At 39.5% G+C, this 16,371-nt stretch overlaps 1 protein-coding gene across 1 annotated transcript; it reads right to left on the bottom strand.

The window, feature by feature from the left end:
• Positions 1-1,455: 1,455 nt before the first annotated feature.
• On the bottom strand, positions 1,456-14,443 carry LOC137265670 (short/branched chain specific acyl-CoA dehydrogenase, mitochondrial-like). Its single transcript, XM_067801101.1, has 11 exons — positions 14,412-14,443; positions 13,526-13,697; positions 13,018-13,118; positions 12,311-12,517; positions 11,796-11,966; positions 9,684-9,809; positions 9,264-9,356; positions 7,649-7,738; positions 6,445-6,582; positions 5,636-5,735; positions 1,456-4,560 (listed from the first exon to the last, which is right to left on the bottom strand). Exons 1-11 carry the CDS (start codon positions 14,430-14,432, stop codon positions 4,484-4,486), a joined length of 1,296 nt encoding a protein of 431 aa, XP_067657202.1. The 5' UTR covers positions 14,433-14,443; the 3' UTR covers positions 1,456-4,483.
• Between the last annotated feature and the right edge of the window lie 1,928 nt (positions 14,444-16,371).

Below are 16,371 nucleotides of genomic sequence, written 5' to 3'. Positions count from 1 at the left end.
CAAACTTTATTGTCCAAACAGGGATTGAGTTTTACACCGCACTTAGCAATATTAGATCAACATCATGAGCATCGATTTGGGAACCGATGACATGTGTCAGCCTAGGCAGGGATCCTGACCCCCCGATCCCATTAGTCGCCTGTTACAAGGATGGGTTTCTATTTTCCAAACAGTGACTGGAACCCCTGAGGTGTATCAACGTTACCTCAAGGTACAGACAGCTCGGTGTGGATATCTGACTGAGTGAGTGAAAAAGTTTAGTTTTTTTAAACACACAGCAATATTTCACTATAATTATGCATGAACTATGCATCGGTCTTTACATAATCTTGTCTGGACCAGATAATGGAGAGAACAGTAAGAGCATTGATCTATAAAACTAGGATACTATGACATGTGCCAACCAAGTCAGCGAGCCTGACCACCCGATCCCGTTAGTAGCCTCTTACGACATGGATTGCTGGAGTCCAGTTCTATCCTGTATCTTCACGGGTAGTAAATATCTGAGGTTCAAAAGACAAGACGGGGACAATTTACAGTTCAAACATGAGTCAGTTTTGTGTGGACAAATCGGAAGGGTCTGCCAAGGAGAACGTTTCGGCGATGCTTGCCTAACCATAGGCAGTTTGGGGCTGTATTCGTTTGTTACATCAAAATTCGTAAGTTTGGTGAGTAAAAACCTGATTGTGTTCGGATCACCATGGAAACGTCGCTCTATGACATTCTTGTCTATAATGCTGTGTGCTTCGTTGCAACTACGCACAGCAAGTCGAATAGTGTAGGCTCCTGCAGTGGGGCGTGGAGTCATCCCACAGATGACATTCTGAGGCGTCCGACTTGGGATCAGGAAGTCCATTGTGGGAATTCTAGCACGGGACTCGGAAGATTTTATGGCCGCTTCACTACCATCACTCCCGGTCACGTGATGTGACACGTCGGCGCTGGCAGGGTAATGGGTATCTAAGATGCTGCAACACCTCTCTCATTTTTCCATCCCTCACCACATAGATTACGGATGGACGCCTTGAAGAGGGCCAGGAAACCGCTAGATCAAGAGATCAAGAGAGAGAGAGAGAGAGAGAGAGATCAAGAGAGAGAGAGAGATCAAGAGAGAGAGAGAGAGAGAGAGAGAGAGGGTTCTGTCTCACCTCACATTAGATAGTTATAGTTATTATGAAAGTAGTCAAAAATATCACTGGCGGGAAACCAGAAATGGGCTTCACTGATTGTACCAATGTGTGCAATCAAACTTGGGTCACGTATGTGTTCAGTGTGACCACTAAACGCTTTAACCACTAAACCATCCCACAGCCCTCTCAAACAATCAAGCAAGAAATTTGTCAATTTGTCCAACACAGGGTCATTCTAATCTTTTTCACATGCTGTAAACCATGTGAATGACACAAACCAATGGATCTCCAGTGAAGTTACATACAAGTAACAAGCAAGATCTCAACCTGTTTATAGCTTTATTGGAAACACAGTTGAAAAACAGGACTGACTTGGCACCTTCTGTGATGTCTCTACCTTCAGACAACCAGCCATTACTGTCTTGTTCTAGTTGTTAACCTGTGACTGAGTAAGTAGGAAACAACTGTTTCAGAGTGGCAGATTCATGTCTACAGAAAGTCTGAGCAACAAATGTGCAGGCCTTTATCACTTGGTGTTACAATTTAGGCTGAATGAAGTGTGACACTGCAAGCATCAGTATCTGGGCCATCCCATGATTCTGTTCCCTCAGGATGTAGTGGCTCTGTTCAGTGAATGGCTGGACCAAAACTGTAGGGCCAGATGTTATATTTTGTGGATAGCCCTCATGCTCACCCACTGGCTTAACAATAACAAAACTACTGCAGTTCTGTCAGATGTGAACAATCACAATACCAAAACAATCATTAACGGTCAAATCTCGAAAAAAAACATTTGAGGGTGTGTGCACAGGCATGTCTGTTGAACACTTTTTCAGTTTTTATCAAGATGTTTCGGCATAGTTTGGCAGGAAAGCTTCATGTGATGCTGGTCCAAGATGTTTTGCACTCTGATGAAACATACGAGCAGGGGTTTGGTGCTAAAAAATCTCAAAACATAATCAAGTTAAATATGATCAAAGGATTCTGAGGCATGTAAGAGAAACAACTCTACACAAATGGTGGCAACTGAGGAGACCAGCCGAAGTGATCTCCACATCACAAGAAAATGTAAGACCGCCATACTGCTTGCAACGCTTGTCGGTGTTCAACAATCAGTGACAGTGGATTCACTGTGAGCCCCTCAACCAATGAATTCATTTGGTACTTCATACACTAAGGGTTTGACAACTACTGCTTTGAACACATGACAACATCATCTGGGTGACAAGTGCAGTCTGATAATATATTCAACACATCAAAGACACAAATACACTCACACAAACACAAACACCCTCAAACCAGTTCTACCACACTTGTCATTTCTTACACCTCATATCTACAAAGTTGATATGCCTGAAAGTGAATATATTAATCCCACAATCATGAGAGTACCAATATTCTAAAGCACAGTGTGAGTATAGGACTCCAGAACAATCCACAAACTATCTTCACATATCATATCAAATAGCTACCAATTACAAACACACATTAACATTAACCATGATTTGTCATTTCAAATAAAACATGACAACATCCATTCTTTTTGGTCTGTAGGCCACAGATGAAAAAATATCATTCTTATCGGCAAGATACAATACTGAACTTGTTTTCCAAAGCAAAATCCAAATAACATGTAAGGTTTGTAGTACAATACATAATGCATCAGTATCTGGGCCATCCCATGATTCTGTTCCCTCAGGATGTAGTGGCTCTGTTCAGTGAATGGCTGGACCAAAACTCTAGGGCCAGCTGTTATATAAATAACATGTAAGGTTTGTAGTACTCTACAAATCTGACAATACATAATGCATATACACTATTATGTACATATTTACAAATCCTTCTTTATTAGTTACATCTGTTGAGATTCCAGAGCCTGCAGCTGGTCGATACGACTGTTATAGCTATTGCATTATTCATGCAGTATGTTTATACATACATACAACCAGTATTTAACATCATCTTAATAAAACTTAAACATTTTGAAAATGGTATATACCAGTTACATATGTTGATATCACAAGCATCATACCAATGTATTTCTACAATCCTGCTGTAGACATTCAATCATTAGTCATGTCCTATGACTAAACTGCACAAAATAAGATATAAATTTAAGAACAAATACTTAGTTCACACTTTCTAAACAATACAGTATGGGATCAATAATACTTTAGTGCTTTAGCATATATTCTTTATCACAATGTGAAATCATTACTACAAAAAGAAAATATCCCCCAAAATATTCATGTACCTTAACCTTTGTTCAGTGGAAAACCAAATTAAGAATGGGAGAACTTAACTATCAAGTCAACCTACGCACAAATATAAAAATCATAGGAATTAAAATAAGGATGTTAAAGAAAGATGACATGTTTTATGCATGAACAGGCAAGACATAACCTGAAATATCATTACAAACAATATTATCCATAAGCCATAACAGTTTCATTTCTTCAACTACACTATCAATCGTTAATCTTTGAGTGAGTGAGCTTAGTTTTACGTCACTTTCAGCAATATTCCAGCAACATAATGTTTGGGAACATCAGAAACAGGTTTCACACATTGTACCAAAAAGGGGAATCGAACACAGGTCTTCAGAGTAATGAGCAAAAGCTTTAAACACCAGGGTACAGCACTTCGCCTGTAAATCTTTGAAAGAACAATAGCTACCATACAATCATGGCCATAAAGAATACTAGTCACAAGAAAAGACTGGCATGTAGTGCTCTCCTCTTAATCTTGAGGTTAAGAACTGTCCCTCAACAAGTGACAACCAGATGGTCCCTCCATAATGTGTTTAGTCAGTTACGAAGCTGCTAGGAGTGGAAACATATACAGATTTGTTCTAGCGCTCTGAAAACTATTTACATATTTGACTATTTTCCACAATATTCAGAAATCTTCAACATTAGATCCTACCCCAGTTAACACTTGATGTTTTTATTTCATACATCACAAAGGCTGTAAATTTTTCAACATTATCAAAAGGGGCACATTTTGCAAGAAATTCCACACAAGATTTGTTAAACAAGCTTCAATATGACTGACACCAGAGAATTTGATTCTACACATTGATTATGTTTACTTACATAACAACGTTGTTCACTTTCTGTCTAACCAGGAATATGGGTTTACATTGTATGGATATCTCTAATACTATCACGCAATGACTAGTTCTGTGTTAAATTCACAAAGATAGTACCAACTGAGACAGCTCTGACATCGCAGCAACTGCAGTATGTAGAGTTGGCGATGAGCACGACAGACAGCTGCCATGACACAAAGATCAGTGTCTATTACTTGGGCAAACTCCAAGTGTGAAATATTTCTCCACCATCTAGAGCAGCCTACTGCTGGCTCTCCTGCTCCAAGCACCTGGCTATCGTGTTTAGCTGGATATTACTTGTTCCCTCATAAATGCAACCTGAAAGAATAATAATAAATGATGATAATAAAAATAGAAAGAAAATTTATGATAAGCCATTTTCCACACACTTTGGCGTTGCTATGCCAGCAATATGGCAGCAGTCTGTAAACATTAAAGTTTGGACCACACTATACAGTAATAAACAGCCTGATCACATCATGACGCAAAAACATCTGTTGGTCACCATTAAAAAAATATCATGATTTACAGCGTAACATTTGACAGAATGTCCACAATCCTTGCTGATGAAGTAAGCTACAAGAGTAAGCCACCTAAAGTAATGTAACCCACTGGTCATTTAGTGGGATCACAGAGCAGGACACTAGCAAATCATCTTAAAATCATATATTGTAACTGCACAACTAGCTGCAGTTCCGCACGTTGCAGCTGCAGGAAGAATGGACTTCAATGCACGACTGTCTATTGACTGTGCCAAATGACATGATGTGACAATCCAGTTTATGAACCCTCAAAAGAAGAAGTGGAGGACAATGATGAGGGCAAGGATGAGGACTAAATGACATCCTAAGGTAAACTCTGTCGAGTAACTTTACCCTAAAATTGTTTGCTTTTTTAGATGATATTCTACAAGTTAAAAATTATGCCAATGGTAACATTTTCAAATTTACTCTTTTGAATAATACTGACACAAGTCAAACCCTAATTATTTTGTCACAAGTTGTCTGGTCATGTATCAAAACCATACACAGCAGCTCTAATATTGGCACAGTTATGGTCATTCTCGTGATTGGAAAGTCCCAAAGGCAGCCATCTTCCAAATACCTGTTTTTACCCATAATGCTCGGTTGGATATTGGTAAACTTACTTTCTGTTATAAAGCATATCCTGTAGGAGACGTCACCAAGAAACCTTTAGCTATAATTTTTTAAAAGTTACCTGCCATATCAACCTGACTATCTGTTTGTCTGGCCCAGACGCCTTTACCTCTGTCACACCATGCATGAGCTATTGTGGAATTCCCGCTGTGGGATGTGACATGAATCACTGTGCCAACATCAGTTTTACATGTATTTATGGGACTGTATCAAACAAACCAGGGGAGATGACTTACCTATCTTGCAATCCCTGTAGTACTTCTCTATAGGGTAGTCCTTGGTGAAACCTACCCCACCCATCCACTCCATGCACTTGGACGTAGTCAGTGTCGCCACCTGCGAGAGAGTTAACGAAAGAATAAATGAATGTGTGACTCAGTGTGTTTGTGCATGCATGTGTGCACATGCATGTATGTGTTTGACTGAGCGAGTGAATGAATTTGGATTTATACCACTTTTAGAAATATTCCAGCAATATCACAGTAGAGGACACCAGAACTGGGCTTCCCACATTGTACCCATGTACAATGCAGGTTGCACAATGCAAGGAGAGATGGGTTCATGCAGCATTGACCAGTTTATAATTTCTGTCACATCATGTCAGCCAGTGTTACCACCAGGATCTACCCAAATGTGTCCACAAGGGATTCAAACTCTACAAAGTGTATTATGTAAGTCTGTACACCTGCTTAATATGTTAATATCATCTCTGTCAGGCCATAATCTTGCATGATTTAAAAGTGTATTATAACTTAAAAAGTCAGAGAGAGGCTATATTTACAACCTGACTCCATGAAAATTCACTGGTCAGTTGGGCCAGTGACTGTGAAGATGTTTACTAGCCACTGGCTTGCTGGCCAGTAGCTATTTCGCACGCTGCCCACACACCCATACTAGGAGTAGGACAGGGAGGGTGTTGTATACCAACATCTCCATTTACAGAACAAAAAGGACTTGTTAATGTGTATCCAGTGAGTACTTTGATATACATTTACAAACGCATCATCAAATTCCTGTGAAGATTATCCGTGTCTGAGCACAGTACCTCTGAGGTGAAGTACTTGGCCATAGCTCCTTCCTTCACAATAGGAAGTCCTGCCTCCTTGCGTCGCGCAGCGTTGTATATCATCATCCGAGCAGCCTCGATCTGGGTGGCCACATGAGAGATCTGGTGCTGCATAGCCTGATGGGAAACCAGAAACGTTGTTCTCAGTGTTCGCGGAAGGTTTGGTACGAGTGCATGCAGAAATAAAAGTATAAATATGTAGTCCAAATCTTTTGCGTGTGAAACTTTAATTATGAAGCATTTCAAAATTTCTTGTTTTTTTTTTGTATGTTGCTGTTTTAAGGTACTTTTTAAAATTAAGTTGATCAGAATCTATGCATCCAAAACATGCATGCAAATTATTTTCTGCTTGGTTTCATTATTTTAAAACAAGAAAAACGCATGTTTCTGCATTAATGTGAACACTGGTTCTACTACAAGTACTACAAGTACAACTATTTTAACAACAAAACAGTGAGTATGGTTTATGTTGCTTTAAAGCAATATTCCGGTAGTATCATGGCTGGGGACACAAGAAATGTATTTAATACATTGTAGAATATTGAACCTGGACCTTTGTCAAGACAAGCAAATGCATTAACAACAAGGCTACACCACTACCCCACAACAAGTGCAAGTTTGATTAAGTCAGTGAACGTGCTTCACACCATTGTCACCTATTTCATACTCATAGTCTAATATCACTGTGTAACGTTGAAAGGGTCATGTCAAATATTCCTGTTATCTCAGGTCAACACAAAATGATGAAAAGATAAAGAATATGCAAGAACCAAGTCTTCAAGACAACCATTTTCAACATAACAGCCTTGGAATGTACATCATTATCCTCACAGAAACCTAGTATGACTAGTATGAGAAAGGTGAAGGTTACAGAGGTCAAGGGTCAGGTTACAGGGACCCTGGGTCATATTGACACAGACAGTTGGTCATGTCACCTCTCCAGTACCACCATGACCGGTAGATACATGGTTAAATCATTTACGAAACCTCTAAACATGGAGAAACACACAATGAACAGCACTGGATATCATTTAATCTTCACCTACTAAACAGTCTAGGAAACAGAGTTCCACTTTCTGTATTATTAAACAGCCAACAAGTCACCTGGCTGGACAGTACAAGTACAAATGCCTGTATATTTTCCTGGAGACACATGTAACTCATAAAATGTGTTTAAACCCACCTGGAAGTCAAAAATCCGTCGGCCAAACTGTTTACGTTCCCTGGTGTAGGCAACCGCATGGTCGAAACATCCCTGTGACAGGCCCAGCATCTGCAACATCATCATCATGTGTAACATCATCATGTACACACAACATCATTGAGTACTACACACAACATTGTCTTGTATTACACACAACATTGAGTACTACACACAACATTGTCTTGCATTACACACAACATTGAGTACTACACACAACATTGTCTTGTATTACACAACATCATTGAGTACTACACACAACACTGTCTTGTATTGCACAACATCATTGCGTACTACACACAACATTGTCTTGTATTACACAACATCATTGTGTACTACACACAACATTGTCTTGTATTACACAACATCATTGCGTACTACACACAACATTGTCTTGTATTGCACAACATCATTGAGTACTACACACAACATTGTCTTGTATTGCACAACATCATTGAGTACTACACACAACATTGTCTTGTATTACACAACATCATTGAGTACTACACACAACATTGTCTTGTACTACACAACATCATTGAGTACTACACACAACATTGTCTTGCATTACACACAACATTGAGCACTACACACAACATTGTCTTGCATTACACACAACATCACTGAGTACTACACACAACACTGTCTTGCATTACACACATCGTTGAGTACTACACACATCATCTTGTATTACACCCAACATCATCATGTACTACACATAACATCTTCATGTACCACACACATCGTCATGTACAACACACAACATCGTCATGTACAACACATAACATCATCTTGTACTACACACAACAGTCATGTACTACACACAACATGATCATGTACTACACACTACAGTCATGTACTACACACAACATCGTCATGTACTACACACAACATCGTCATGTACTACACACAACATCATCTTGTACTACACACAACAGTCATGTACTACACACAACATCGTCATGTACAACACACAACATCATCATGTAATACACACAACAGTCATGTACTACACACAACATCGTCATGTACAACACACAACATCATCATGTAATACACAATACAGTATTGTTTCCAACATACAATCACATCATCATAACATGTTAGGACTTGATGGGAACAATTATATCCTCACTGAACTGTTTCTTGGTCTTATACATAGCAAGTTAATTGATAATCAGTCCAATAAACAAAAAACTGGTTTACTGCCTCTTCAAACATTATTCCAGATGTGTTAGCCCACTTCGGGAGGACAGTCTGAAATAATCCACACCTAAGGCAAGATGGATGTCATTAAACCAGCATAAAACTTCCACAGTGCTGACAACCCTTAAAACATCATCATGGTAACTGGGGATTTGAACTGGTAATAACAGATCCAAGTTAGAACTGATCTCCAGTAACCCTTTCTGTAATTGGCAAATAATGATTTGGTTGCCCTGTCATCATGTCCGAATTGCATATATCGATGCTCATGCTGTTGTTGATCACTTGATTGTCCAGTCCAAACTTGATTATTTACAGATCGCGGCCACATAGTTGAAATATGGCAGAAATATGACAGACATCTTGAATCTTGCCAAACAGGACGACATACCTGTGATGCGATTCCGATCCTTCCTTCATTCAACACACCAATGGCATACTTGTAGCCATGGCCAAACTGGCCCAGGATATTCTCTTCAGGCACCTGAGAAAACATTATTTCATTAGACATGAACTCCACGAGTACCTGTAAATTGTACACAACACCTTTCACAAATGTTCCACCCTGCTAAATTCTTGACACACTAATGTGACTGATGTTCAGGAACTTGATCCCCTCCTTAAGATATTACTACTTTTGAACGGAATCAAAACACTGATTACTTTACTGTTTTGAACACTCAGTAATAATATAGAACGATTCTACAGATTTTCAAAATTTAAAGCTCTGACATCAACATATCTTATATTATATTCTAACATTCAGCCAACATAAGAAGAAATGCTTAAGTGTTTGATATCAGAGTCTCACCTTGACATTTTCAAAATGCACTGAGCATGTCTCTGATGCCCTGATGCCGATCTTGTTTTCCTTCTTTCCAATGGTGATGCCCTCAGAGTCAGCATCCACGATAAAACATGTGATACCCTTGTAGCCCTACAATTAAACAATGAACCATATCATGTCCTAGCAGTTCAGTATGACAAAATTTTCACTATTATCCTATGGTTTATTGTAGAATGAATGCCAGAAGCAGAATCCACGCTCTCAAGGACAGGCACCTAATCTTAAGATGATAATCCCGATTTGGACCCACGCTCTCAAGGTTAGCCACCTAATCTTGAGATGATAATCCCGATTTGGACCCACGCTCTCAAGGTCAGCCACCTAATCTTGAGATGATAATCCTGATTTGGACCCACGCTCTCAAGGTCAGCCACCTAATCTTGAGATGATAATCCTGATTTGGACCCACGCTCTCAAGGTCAGCCACCTAATCTTGAGATGATAATCCCAATTTGGACCCACGCTCTCAAGGTCAGGCACCTTATCATAAGATGATAATCCTGATTTGGACCCACGCTCTCAAGGTCAGGCACCTAATCTTAAAGGTCACATGCAACCAAAAAATCAAACATAATTAAAACACATTTATCACTTATTCATGACATATAATATACATTGCTGCTTTTAAAAAAACAAATAAACAAAATTATAAGCGTACAATCGCGATTCAAAAGTGCAATATTTTGTACTTGGGCTTACTTCCCTCGAAACGAAGCCCTCGGGAGACCGAACCCAGTCATAGCGGGTGGAGCTGCACTCAAGTGTAACGACGGCTTCCAATTGGCTGTTCCATTTGCTTACATGCTGAGGGTTCATTGTGTGTTTGATGGACATTTTAGAAGTATAGCCAGTCACAAGAAAGTAAGATTCTTTATGGATAACAACTTCTTTTTGTGTACTTGATGCGTCGTTTCAGTATGGATTCATATACTGTTGTCAAGCAAAATCATATACACGAAAAGAAGTTGTTATCCATGAAGAATGTATATAGAGATGTTGGGTTTAGAAAATACATGTTCTCTGAATTTGCGCTCGATCCAATAAAAAATCATGTCAGTAGAGATGGTAAACTACTGCGTGGCTGGAATCTGTCATTCGTCCAAGTACAAAGCAGGACTTGAATCTGACAAGAGTTTGCACAAGTTTCCGTCAGATCCAGTCATCCAAAAAAAATGAATGTAGTTTTTTTGCAACCCACAGACATAAAAACATGTCATGTGTATCACACATGCCTGATTACATAATGTGGCAGACATGGGACTCAGGTGCACGAGTCATAAATCAACTTATTTTCTTTATGTCGTATAGTCAGATAGGTGTTAAGTTCAAATTGCACGTGGTCAATGATTGAAGCTGTGTATTGCATGTTGTCTTTTGCAGACAGGCAGACAGACACATAGGTGTGAATAAACCAGACACTGAGCTTTCTCCGTGACAGAGACTGCTTACCACAATCAACAAGTTTTTTTACGTAACGAGTAGATTATGTACCTGTTTGCGTACACAACCAAGATTAGACTACTGCTCACGACCTCAGACGCTGGGTATGCATACTGTTTCAAGCTCCGCGAACCTATTCACTGCGCATGCGTTATGGACGCAGCGCAGCACAGCTGTTGAAACCAGTTTTTCCCCCAGCGCTGGGGGGAATTTAGTGAAACGTTTGAACTCCGATTTCGCGGGCTTTTTTTTCATCGCGTTTTTTTCAACTTTATAGGTTGAATTGGCTTTTTTTATGATTTGTTTCGGTAAGTGCACACCGAAAGGTACCAGAATCTGCAAAGTTGTATTTTACATTGCATGTGACCTTTAAGATGATATCCTGACTTTGAATCCATGATCAGTTGACCCAGAACAATCAAGGGAAACAACCCTGCCCAGCTATTTTTCTGCTAGTCCACACGTCTAACATATCACAGGGTTTTGCATTGGCAAACAGGAATGATGCTTTTATAGACAATTACCTCACAAAAAGGGTTTAGTATTGGCAAATGTATGGAAAAAGAATTCTACTGTAATATCAGAAAATTCAGCACTGAAACAAAAGGAAGGAAGTTGTTACAGGTAATGCCTCACATCTGTGGGTTTAGCATTGGCAAACACTAGGAAGACGCCAGCAAAGGAGGAGTGGGATATCCAGATTTTCTCGCCATTGAGAATATAGTGGTTGCCCTGCTTCACAGCTGAAGTCTTCATTGCGAAGGCATCAGAGCCTGACTCAGCCTCTGACAGACAGAAACTGCCCACCTGAAAACATATCAAGAAGCAAATCATCAGGCATGCCAACACAATATTGTGATCATTTTAGAACATATGTAGACTGTAATTAATAAAACGTAATAATGTATGCAGTATAATAATACTAGCAAATGGTATGAGACAGGATAAGGAAAAACGTTTTATTACCAAGAAATCTGTCTCCTATGACAATCAAAATCATACAAAGACATTACAAAGAACTCTATGATTCAAAGTCAAAAACCTTTTTAAACACAAGCTGACCTGACACTAACTGAATACAATGGCGTTCTCTTCATTGCTTTCTTTACATATCACTTAAGCACATCTTAAATATATGATCATATTCTCACCGTGTCCGTTGCGAGTTTTGTCAAATATTTTTCCTTTTGTTCCTTGGTTCCGTACTCATCGATGAGACGGTTGATGAGCGTGTTCTGGATGTCTATAACCAGGGACACTCCTGGGTCCACCCTGGCGATCTCCTCAATGACAAGATTGGCCACGAAGAATGTGGAGTCCGTTCCACCATACTGGCTTGGTATCTCAATCCCCATCAGCTGTAGAGGGAAGACAGGTTATGCTGGCGGCACTAGTTTGATTTTCAATGCTGCACTCAGCAATATTCCAACTAAATGGCAGCATTCTGTAAATAATCAAGTCTGGACCAGATCCAGTGATCAACAGCATGAGCATCGACATATACAACCAGGATACGATGACATGTGTCAGCCAAGTCAGTCATTCTGACCACCAGATCACATTAGTTGCCCCTTATGACAAGCATGGGTCGCTGAAATTCAATTTCAACCCTATATTGACACGTACAAATTGTCATGAATAGGGTGGTGGAGTGACAGAGTGAATTTGACTGCTTACAGCACTGAATTTCAGTTATTACATCACACTGTGTCAGGATAATGAGGGTGCTGAGGCTCTGAACAAATTTACCAGCCATCAACAGCATAGTGAAAATATTCTGTTACTACCTGCCACATACACAGTACACATGGAAACATAACCATTCATGGCAATCTTAGTGAAAGCAAGTGCAACTAACCCCATTCTCGAACAGCCCAGCAATAAGAGATCGATCAAACACACCATGCTCATCCATTTCTTTTACCAGAGGTTGAATTTTCTCAGCAGCAAATCGTGCAACTGCAAAAAATAATTTGCATTTTGTTGATCAGAAATCCACTATTTACCTTAAATCAGATAGACTACAATCAGCATGAGTGAGTGAATTTGAGTTTAAATCTGCAATAAAGTAGTATTTCTGTTTCTGATCACAGCCACCATGTCTGATGTAAGGCTATGGGGGAAAAGGTCCTAAACCCTTACTGAAAACATGAACAATGGTCCCCATATTTAGGTAAAATTTCGAAACAATAACACACAATTTTGAGCATACCCTATATCTGCTGGGGCTCTCGCTATCAATATTTTTTGTGATAGGAACAAACTTATTTATAAAGCACGAGGAGAAATATCATTTGTTATTGACAATAATGTGGATGGCATTATTGATTTACTAAATTTGTTCATTTAATATTGACTCTGTTTACCAGTTTCCTTCATCATGCGTTCTTCATCACTGAGTATTGTGAGGGGTGCTGCCCGGAAACCTTCCTGCAAAGGGGAGAGGTCTGTAGCGGACATGGAACGCAAGTGAGATCCAGATGAAAACCATCTTTTGTGGGTTTGGGCAAGACTTCGAAATGAAGCTGACCGAAGAACCTAGTCAATAAAAAAACCAATGGATATACAGAGGATAGAAGTCAATATTTTATGATTAGCATCAAAATAAATTAGTCAAAATGTGCACTGCCACCTCAAATTCCGATCCACAATAGTTCTACAATAGTAAATGGCCTGTCCTGTGTTGTCTGGCCCTTTTAACATAACTCTCAGCACAACCATGGTACATTGTTTACCATATTTACACATCCTGTTACTTCCACACAAGTAAGACTTCCGCCCATACACCCTCTTATTTTCAACAGTGAGGAAACATTTCTTTCAGCTGCATTTCTAGTAGTTGGATATGTTTTCCAGTATGTTCAGATACAATAATTCAAAGAAACAAGTTAAAATTATCAGATGAGAATTACAAATTCGGGTGATCGCAAGATCCATGCGATTTCCCGTTTTCTTATACGCTTGTCATAATCATCATGTCGGAAAAGAAGATCCCTTCAAATTCTGTCCAATATGCCGAGCACACCCCCAGTTACATCCAATCATCACAGGTCTGGAAGAGATGTTTGCGTAACTGACAATGTGAAGGTCGGTGGATTTTCAACCCAACCATGTCATTCTAATTGACAGGTGTGTCAGCCATTGAGTTCTATGAAAGCAGTTGCATCTTTTTGTTGAATAGGGACAACACTTCATATTTGTCTAGCTCACACTCGGTTATGCTATAAAGATATAATGCGAAATTACGCATACCTTGGCCGCAGTGGCTGCCATTTTGGAACAGAGAGTCTAGTATTTACCGCGAGATAAATAACATACATCAACCAGGCTGTATTCGAACAAGGAGAAACCACTATGTTATTGTTAAATGTTAATACTATGGGAAATATGAGCTGTTATTGATACCTATCTAATGTTCATGGATCCATTTCTTTTAGATCCAACGTCAGACGAGACGAAGGCCTAATATAAATAACATTTAAAAGAATATTATTTCGAAGGAAGGACAATTTTTTGGGGTCAGCAGGCGAGAATTCTACAGAGATACAGATAAGATCAGAAAGCTTCTGAACTAACATCTAATTTTCGCACCTAAACAGGCCTTGTCACGTGTATGCAATAGGTAAACAATAGGTACACACAATAACATCTCTTTTGCATGTGGAGATGAAGTAACATGCCCGCAATGTGTGCGAGCGAGTATTTTACGCTGCTTTTAGCAATCTTCCACCGATATCACGGCGGGATGACTCCAGAAATGAGCTTCACACAGTGTAGCCATGTCTCTTATCAAACCCGGGACCACGCCGTGACGGGCCGAAATTCGTATCCGAACAAAGTGAGTTTAGTTTTACGCCTCACTTAGCAATATTCCAGCTATATGGCGGCGGTCTGTAAATGATCGAGTCTGGACCAGACAACCCAGTGATCAACATCATGAGCATCAATCTGCACAATTGGGAACCGATGACATGTGTCCCGGACCACCCGATCCCGTTAGTCGCCCCTTACGACAAGCACGGTCACCCCTTGTGGCAAGCATGGGTTGATGAAGGCCTATTCTATCCAGGACCTTCACGGTACCATACCCGAAGCAATGCCAGAAGGTGCTTACTACAGAGACAAGGGCATAGATAACACTGGAAACCCTCCAGCGGTGGCACATGAGACAATACAAAATTGACAACAATAGATACTTAAGGAATAAAGAAATGAATTGACATTGATTCATAAAGTTAACACACATGCAGGCACTTTGAAAATGTATCAGATATTACATACAATGATGGATGTAACATTTTAAACAGAATTATATGAATTAATATCGTTTTGAAATGACATAAATAAATGTTTCAATGTCGTATTAGTTTTTCTTGAATTAAATAATTGCCCTCTCTATAGTGGGCATGGCATAGATTTATCAGGAATGGTAACTTCGCTCTGTGACATATCACTGATTTCATAGGCCACAGAGGGAAATTGTGTAGAGGTCACGTGCCACAGAGGTACGGTTTCAATTAAGGGTGTGAATGGTTTAAGTTCATAAGTGCTTAATTAACTAGGTGTTAACTGGATATAATTAATTAATCGTTAAATCCCTACTGGTGGTTTTGTGGAGTTGGGATTATCCAGAGAGAACGTGAATCCAGTGATGTACATCAAACTTGCTTTCCTACCAGTGTCACATGTTCTGATGGAATTTAAACTAGTATATACAGTGGATGTGAAGAAACTATTCGATCGTCATATGGAATCACTTCAGAAGTGACACACAAAGGACAAACAGCAATTGTGAAGGATTCAACAGTCGTACACCCACGCGTGCGCAGAAGGTGTACGAGATCATCATCCTCCTGGTCAAGTTGAAACAATGATGCTGAACACAGTGTGTATATGGCAGCATAACATAAGACATGAGAATTCACCCGATAAATCAGAAAATATGAAACTTTTAATTTTGTTTTTCTTCTATAAATTTCTTATTTATTTACGTCACAACCTCTCATATAATGCCAGCAATCTGCCAATCAAGGTCAATCAAGGTCAATCAAATACCGTGTTAATGACCTAGCGCCTTATCAGTCGTATAGCTTATAATTAAAGCACACAAGGACCACTCAGAGAAACACAAAACGACCATAGACCACAGTGACAAATTTCACCAGGATCAATAAAAATCGCACAGGCCACAGAAGTACTAAACCATCAGGAA

The sequence above is a fragment of the Haliotis asinina genome, chromosome 15 (assembly GCF_037392515.1).
Source record: "Haliotis asinina isolate JCU_RB_2024 chromosome 15, JCU_Hal_asi_v2, whole genome shotgun sequence".
Classification (NCBI taxonomy): Eukaryota; Metazoa; Mollusca; class Gastropoda; order Lepetellida; family Haliotidae; genus Haliotis; species Haliotis asinina.
This window is presented reverse-complemented; position numbering and strand designations above follow the sequence as displayed.